Source organism: Eschrichtius robustus, chromosome 11, assembly GCF_028021215.1.
Source record: "Eschrichtius robustus isolate mEscRob2 chromosome 11, mEscRob2.pri, whole genome shotgun sequence".
NCBI classification, from domain to species: domain Eukaryota; kingdom Metazoa; phylum Chordata; class Mammalia; order Artiodactyla; family Eschrichtiidae; genus Eschrichtius; species Eschrichtius robustus.
The window spans coordinates 102,415,279-102,423,828 of NC_090834.1; the positions used below are offsets into that span (position 1 = coordinate 102,415,279).

General features: G+C 42.7%; 1 protein-coding gene across 1 annotated transcript; it reads left to right on the top strand.

Annotated features, from left to right (window-relative positions):
- Window positions 1-7,298: 7,298 nt before the first annotated feature.
- On the top strand, window positions 7,299-8,240 carry LOC137772275 (olfactory receptor 9I1-like). Its single transcript, XM_068556131.1, is given in 1 exon segment — window positions 7,299-8,240. A coding segment is annotated over 1 exon segment (942 nt).
- The last annotated feature ends 310 nt before the right edge of the window (window positions 8,241-8,550 follow it).

Genomic DNA, 8,550 nt, shown 5'->3' on the forward strand with positions numbered 1-8,550 from the left:
AGCTGGAAACTACAGATAGGCTCTAAAACAGAACGAGCTCCTTTGTGGGAGAATAATTTCCCCATCATAGGAACTGTTCCAGCTCCATAAAGATTGGTCAGAAAGGGTCACCATTAGCTCAAAGGCCAGCCATCAGAGATGCCCTAGACAGGATTTCTGCTGTGGGTGGGAGGTAAATCTCAGATTCCTGCAGGTGAGAGATCATGAAGCTACTTTCTATGAGTGCTCACTAAGCCCCCCTAAAGCGTAGAGAACTGAGGTCTTTCTTTTAGGACTGGTCAGCTGGGCACTGACTTTGGGAGAAGCTCTAAGGATGTTAGGAGGTGTAAAAACCCCATCCCTTTAACCCCAGAGCTAAAGAGACCTCATGCTCCTGCCCACGCTTTTTAAGGCTGGTTCTGTCCAGGTATCCCCATCACCAGAACTCCTCTCCCCTCCCAATCCCCCTTTAAGGCGGGGGGCGCAGTTCACCTGTTCTCACCACTCTCTGAGAGGCAGAGGGCTTGAGTACTTCTGGGCAACAGAAAAGCTGTGCTAAGACCCTGAAAAGGTGAAGCAGCCTAGGCAGTAGAAAGAGTGTCTTGTCAGGCTGCAGGAGACCTGTCACTCCCAACATTTTGCATTGGTGTTTGCTTCTGGGAAAGACCCTCCTCATCTTGGGGCCTCTTTTCCTCATCTCTACTTCATCTGCCTGAAGGCAAAAGGGCAGAAACATGACCTTTAGAAACACCTTTAAGTTGCAGGATTCTGCTGCACACTCTGTCCAGTGAGCAGATAGGGCAGAGTGAGCAGGCATTGGTGAAGGAGAAGTGCAAGAGATTTGAGGTCAGTGTTTGGACAGAATTTATATGCCATTCTGGAAGTTTATTGTAGGATCACAAAGTGAGGAAGATCTCAAGACTTCAACTTTTCAGATCTCCCCACGCCTCCACCTCCCATCTTCAGGCAGGGCATCTGTATCACCATAACCACCAAGCTGAGGGATTGGGCAGTGCGGTGGAAAGGGTTCTGGGTCTCAGTTCTGGCTGCTTTTCTTTCTAGCTATGTGACCTTTGGACAAATCTGTTGACCTCTCTGAGTCCCCACTTTCCTCACCTCAAAATGGGTTATGTGAGAGTCAAATGGGATAATAGGAGTGCAACATTTTAAAGCGAGGGATCATGAAAGTCATTTGCAATTCAGGGGAAGGGAGTTCACACCTTCCATTGTATGCAACAGAACCAATCTTTGTTGAGAACACAGGCCTGTCCTCGCAGCACTCCTGTGACTTGGGTAGTATTCATGTCCATCTTAGAGCTGAAGTCCAGATAATTTCCATGACTGGCTGGAACTTGACCTCACTGTGATAGAACTTCAAAATATTCTGGTTCTATGACGCCACGCTGGTTCTGCCTTTCTGCTATTTTCAATGGGGCTTGCTGGAGAATACTTTCCTATGTATTTATAAGTTTAAATTCAACCAGTAAATGACCTATTAAAGTTTTCTGCCAAACAAGTTTCTGGGAAAAAGAGGAGCTCTTGAATAGTCTATTTTTATCTCTAGATTGAGCCACTTTTTACCTGAACACAGAGTGTTGGTGGAAGAAACTTTTTTTTTTTTTCACCACTTAAGCATCCTTAGGACCGAAGTCCACCCTGACACGTTGAGTGGCAAAGCATCTTGTACCTCATTCCTTTATTCCTTTTTCCTCTTCAAGTTCCCACAAGCAGATGATACCAGCTCTGTTCTAGTGACACAGGGAGGATCATTATCATCTAATGTCTGTTTAGTTCTATGTACACATCACTGCATCCCTAGTGCACAGTGTACTGCTGGGCACAGAATATAAAGGCAGATCCTTTAGAAATCTTTGTTGCATATTTCCAGCTGAGAACAAAGGCTACACAATTTTAGGCACATCATACAAACTTTTATATCTTACCATTTAAAAATATCTTTAACCCTGACTTGGAGGATCTAAGTGGATTAGTTTTGCTGAGCTATATAAATACTTTTCAGATCCATGGCTCTGTATTTTCCACAGTACGTGCTATTATAAAGCTGGCGTCTGGGCCCTTATAACAATCCCTTCCAAGTGCAAACTTATTACTTTGAGAATCATCTTCCCATATATTTTCTCGATTAATCCATATTTAGCCTCTTGGCTAGTCCAGTGTTTTCTCTGCTCTGAGATGCAGGTGGGGCATCTGCTGGACTTCTTCTCTTCTGAAACCCTCCTTAGTTTTATGAAATTTAGTGGTGGTTTTGAGGAGGTTAATAAAATCCCAAAGAGCAAACAGTCTCATGGTCTTTCTCCTTTAGCTTTGGAATGTGTGAATTAGATGTCTAGGTGTGTTTACTATTGACTGATATAAAAATGAAGCTGTGGGTCTTGAACAGACATGACTAATGTGGGGGAAAGATAACCTAGAGTTAGTGGTCCACCAGGAAGTGTCTGGAAGTGAAATATCTCTGTGCCCAATCAACAATTAGATAACAGGGTTTCCCTGGTGGTGCAGTGGTTAAGAATCCGCCTGCCAATGCAGGGGACATGGGTTCGAGCCCTGGTCCTGGAAGATCCCACGTTCTGTGGAGCAACTAAGCCCGTGCACCACAACTACTGAGCCTGCGCTCTAGAGCCCGTGAGCCACAACTACTGAGCCCATGTGCCACAAGTACTGAAGCCCGCATGCCCTAGAGCTCGTGCTCCACAACAAGAGAAGCCACCGCAGTGAGAAGCGCGTGCACCGCAACGAAGAGGAGCCCCCGCTCGCCACAACTAGAGAAAGCTCGCGCACAGCAACGAGGACTCAACACAGCCAAAAATAAAAATAAATAATAAATAAATTTATTAAAAAAAACACAACAATTGGATAACACAACACTGAGAATGTGAAATGCTGACATTGATCAGTACTGTGGCATTAATGATGCCATTAAGGATCCCTTTCTTCCTGTGCATCCTTAAAACCCAGCAATTTCAACTATTTTGTGGGCTTCAAAACAGGAAACTGCTGCTTCAGTGTTCCATTCATACTTCCCCAGCAACTTAGTTTATCTAAATTGCCTGGGACTAAATATTTTCCTCTGAGGCCACACTGATCCAGGGTTCTTCTCCCTGCCTAGAGATTTTGTGCAGCCACTGTTGGTTTTCTTTAACCATAATTATTAGGAAGCAGATTGGCTGTTCTATCTAGAATTATCAATTATTTTGGAGCAGTTCAGGAGTTTAGACAAGGTATCACAAGGCAAGTTGGAACTCTTCTTGGAGAGAACAAATTTTCCAGCTCCTCTGAAGATCAGCAAACACTTGGCAACCTTGATTTTCTTTAACATTTTCCTTTGCCTATTGAAAAATGGAGGTACCTGATGTTCAGAAGGATGACATTAATGTGCATTGTGGGTTAGGAGACCCTCCATGCTTCTCACTGTGTCTCAAAATGCAGTCCCAGGTCACTATCTTAGAATTTGGGTTTATGAAGATTTCAGGAACTGGCTACAGTAGCAAAGACCTTGAGACCCCCCCTGAGCTTTCCATTTTCTCCCTTGAGCATCTGCCTTTCTTCGTCATCCACAGATGGGTCTGATTTAGGCTGACCCACTGTTCGTGCACTGTCTTTCCAGAAGCCATTTGGCAAAGTCCTCTGGCAGCACTGTTATTGGTCTGAGGCTGATAGGGCTGATCATTCCGATGATCCTGGCTTTGGGCAAACAGGTGATTTTATTTTGTATTGATTTATTCATCGGTATCTCTTTCCAAAAGAGACTTAAAGTGGCTTATAAAAATGCATGACATGCAGCAAGATAAAATAAATAAAAAATGAGGAGTGAGACTTGGACAAAGGGAAAGTACAGGTAGGAAATGATGAGGAGCCAGGAACAAGGTTGTTTCACGTGACTTTTGTCTTGACACTCAAACCCGTGCTGGAGGTGATGGTTCCTTGATGGCTGCACACTCTTGATTAGAGTTGGATTCTGATGGTAGCCCTGTGCACCTCTTCTACCCTCCCATCCCTGCAGGTGAGACAAGACCAATAAAGATGATACTGCAAAAAGGAGAACATGTGCAGTGTTTTCAGAACCGGGGTCATTTTCCAAAATCTATATTTAACTTATGTTTACTCTCCTCTTTGCCAAAACACAGAGAGTAATGTATATAAAGCCTTGAAAAATTTCTGGTACTCGCTAGATGTTAACTCATTATTATCATACTCGTGAGCAATGGGATAGCTGTTGGGAGCATGGCCTTGGAGTCCAACAGACCTTGGTTCTAATCCCAGCCTGGTGGTTTACCTACCACCAAATTACAAATTAAGTAATTTGATTAACCAAATTACTCAATCTCTGCAAGCCTCTATTTTCCAGTCTATAAATAAGGATAATAACAATATCCGGCGTTGGGGGATTGTGAAAAGTCAATGAGGCAGTTTATGTAAAACGCCTAGAACAGTATCTCACCCAAAGGGAGTGCTGTTTTAATGCCATTCTTCATTATTGTTATTAATACATGCCCTTTCCCTCTGTCATGGGACTTTTAAGAAGAGAAGAGAACCATCACGTTGTAGAACAAGATGCAGTGTTTGAGGTTAGTGAGTGCAGCCTTCTCACGTGAGGACATGGACCTGGAGATGGGAAAATAGTTGCTTGAGTTTACATAGTACATCAGTGACAGACAGCAGATGTGACTTCAGGCCTCCAGGTGCTGTTTCCAGCCTTCCTACCATATACTCTCCCTGGCTCATCATAATCAGCGGCCCCTCCCCCACCATGACACTCTGCTCCAAAGGAAACTATTCGCCCTCCCTCAGAGGAGATCTAAAAGTGTCTCTTAGGGGAGTGGTGGGATGAGGTGGTTCTCCTGACTTGTGCATCTCTAGCTGGGGTTGCCTGGAGCTCGGCTAGTGTCTCACTTCCTGGGTCAGAGTCATGAGCCATATGTCGGTTCATGGAAGCACAATGAATTTAGAACCAGGAGTCCCGGTGTGGTCTTGGGGCAGTTGGTTTAACCGTTTGAGCCTCATTGGACTCAGTAACAAAATGGGCATTAATGAAATTTCTGAATGTCAGAACAAACTAGTGGTTGAAAACTCATTTTTGTAACAGTTACATGTATTGAGTATTTACCCTGTACTAAGCACAGCTTGTATTTCCATGAGTTATCTCTTTACCTCCCATAGCACAGCAGTACTGTTATTGCTGTTGCATGGGTATTTAGTCTAAGATGCTAGAGATCAAGTACCTTGTCCAAGGTCATACAAACAGAAATGACTGAGTTTGGAACAAGCTCTGTCTTCAGGGCCCATTTTCTTAGCCACTGTGCTATATTGTTGGGATTCCAGTCTTACCTTTACGCTGAGTGATGGTAGGCTGATTACTGAGCCTCTAATGTCTTAGGGACTTCTCTCTGTATTAGGAGGTTGACACTTCTGAACAAAGTTGCCTTGAGAGTGTTTCACAGGGACCAGAAGAACTCTGTAGGTTGTGTAATGGAAGTGGAGTGGTCCATTGCTGGTGTCTTCATTTTCTATTGTTTGTGGATAAATGATGTGTGCAAATAAGCATGAATAGTTACCCGATCCCTATCATATCTGCTGAAATATCACCTTTTCAATGAACCTTCCCTGATGATCTTATTTAATACCCCTCTCCATACTTTGGATCTCCCAAAGCTCTGTGTGTGTGTGTGTGTGTGTGTGTTTCATAGCACTTATCTTCTATCATGGTAAAAAATATACTTTTTTTTTTTTTTTTTTAAAACACATATTTTGTATATGCCTTGCTCTTCTGCTAGAATGACCACACCACAAGGGAAAGATCATTGTTTGTGTTTTGTTCCAAGCAACCAGAAGAGTGCCTAATGCACTGTAAGTTCTCAGCAGATTCTTATTGAATAATTAAATGAACATAGTCTCTTTTTCTCCCCCTTTGGTCAAGATGATTTGTGTGAATTCCAAGAACACAGCGAGTTATTGTTTTGGTTGAAAGTCAGTATTATATTGGGCCCTAAGGTAAAAAAAAAACTCCTAAATATTTACATTATCAGGAATTCAGTGGGGGAGGGGTAAACACCAGATGTTGACGTTTATTTCATCATTAGATCAGGTTTTGCCAAACATTGGTGAAAGTTTCATTTTCTTATTTATCTAAAATCCTATGAGATCTTTCTCAAATTCAGTTTTTGTTTCAAGGATGGAAGGAGGACAAAAAGAATCACCTTTGAAGTCCACATTCAGTATTTCCATTACCTCAACGGATCAGCATCCAAAGGTACCGAGACAAGATTGTCTAAATATCTGGCAAGAACTTCATCTCTATTAGAATTCTAAACTCGATGTGATGGCTTTGTCTCTTAAGGAGCTTTGTAGGCTAATTCTGGAATGGCTTGATTCATGATTCTTACTGACTGATAATGATCTGGCATTTTAAAATAATGGGACTGTTCCTCTGGAATAAGTGAACCTGGAAACCAGGCCATGTTGCTTGGCAGAAAGAGAGAAGAAGAAGACACTTGGCAGGCAACAGGCTGTAGAAGTTCCAGCAGTGCTTGCTCTTCACAGCTGTCTTGTATCCACTGTCTTGTATCCAAGCCCATTGGGTTCACGTGCACATCAAAACAACCACAAAGAAAGAGTTGATATTGGGACTCCAGGGGGCTGTGGACTTGGAGATAAGAAGATTCCAGAGTATGCATGAACCTAGAAGCATGTTACATTATTGCAGAATTTAGAAAAAAATAATTCTAAGCGTGTGAGTTGGACCAAGTGTTAGGTACAGTATACAAGTGATGTCCTTCACAGTAATACTGTGACTTTGGCATTGACATTCTCATTAAGCCAACAAGGAGACTGAGGTTCAGAAAGTTGAATTAACTTGCCCAAGGTCTCAAGGGATGGGAACCTTGGTCTGATATCAAAGCCCATGTCCTTAGTACTATACCACTAGGTTTTCTCCAACAAAGTGGTATTTTCTGGTTTTTCAGTGAGACTGATGAAGGTTTCCAATTTGCCACCTGTAAGAAGTTAGAAAATGTCTAAGGATCCGAGTTCTAGCTCTGGCTTTGCCTCTTTACTATGAAATCATGCACCAGTCACTTTACCTCTTTGACCCTCCTATTCTTCTCTCAAAAGTGGGATTAACAATATGCGCTTCCAAGGATCTCTGAAAGATCAAATGAAATAAAGTTTGTAAAAAATGTAAAATGAGTTACAAATCTTAAAGGTTATTATCATTACTGAAAATGATCAAATCAAGCCATGCTCACCTTATTTCATCTTCAATGAGATTTAATTTTTTTATTTCAGCGGGCAATTTAGGATTCATGGCAGAAAATGGCACTGTGGTGACAGAATTCATTTTGATGGGGCTCCAGCTGTGGGCAGAGCTGCAGATGGGTCTCTTCTTTGTGTTTCTGGTCCTTTATCTCATCCCCATAGGAGGTAACCTGGCGATGATAGCGCTGATTCAGAGTGACCGTCGCCTCCAGACCTCCATGTACTTCTTCCTCAGCCACCTTCCCTTCTTGGACATTTGCTACTCTTCTATTATTGTCCCTCAGTTGCTGGAGACCTTGGGTACTGATCAGATGATCATCACGTTTGAGCACTGTACCATCCAGTTCTTCTTTGTCACACTCTGTGCTAGTACTGAATGTTTCCTTTTGGCGGTGATGACCTATGACCTCTGTGTGGCCGTGAGTAACCCTCTCCTCTAAGCCACTGCCATGACACCTCAGACCCACCTGGGGTTGGTGGCTAGGGCGTATGGTGGTGCCATGGTCAATTCTGTGATCCGCACTGGGTGTACCTTCTCCATCTCCTTCTGTAAGTCCAACCGTATGGATTTCTTCTTTTGTGACCTCCCATCTCTGCTGAAGCTTGCCTGTAGTGAGACCAGATCACGAGAACGGGTGATCTACCTCTTAGCTTTCTTGGTCATTACAACCAGCGTTTCAGTGATTTTTATATCCTACCCGTTCATCATTCGGACTATTCTGAAGATTCGTTCAGCTGGTGGCAAAGCCAAGACTTTCTCTATCTGTGCTTCTCACATAATGGCAGTGGCTCTTTTCTTTGGGACACTGATATTCATATACCTGAAAGGTAACATGGGAAAATCCCTTGGGGAGGACAAGATTGTGTCAGTATTTTACACTGTGGTCATCCCTATGCTGAACCCAATGATCTACAGCCTGAGGAACAAGGAAGTGAAGGAGGCTCTGAAGAGAGTTCTCAACAGGATGAGGGTTTCCCAAGTAGAGTAAGACTTGAGCTCCATCAATTCAGAAGTTCCTGCAAATCATCCTTTGGGCTTTTGGCTTGTCCTCTTAACACAGGAACCAGATCTCATAATTACAAAAACATACTGAGGCAAAAAAATGTAGATTTAGTTTCCAGGAATTTCTTTATTAGCTCTATGACTTTGAGCCAGATATTCCCTTCCTCAGTTATCACATCAGTAAAAATTGCCTTGCTATAATTAAAGCCAGGATCAAGAGAGATGGAATGGCAAAGGGTTTTATAAGTAATAACATGCTATAAAATATAAAATTTATTTTTCTGACCTGTCCTGGA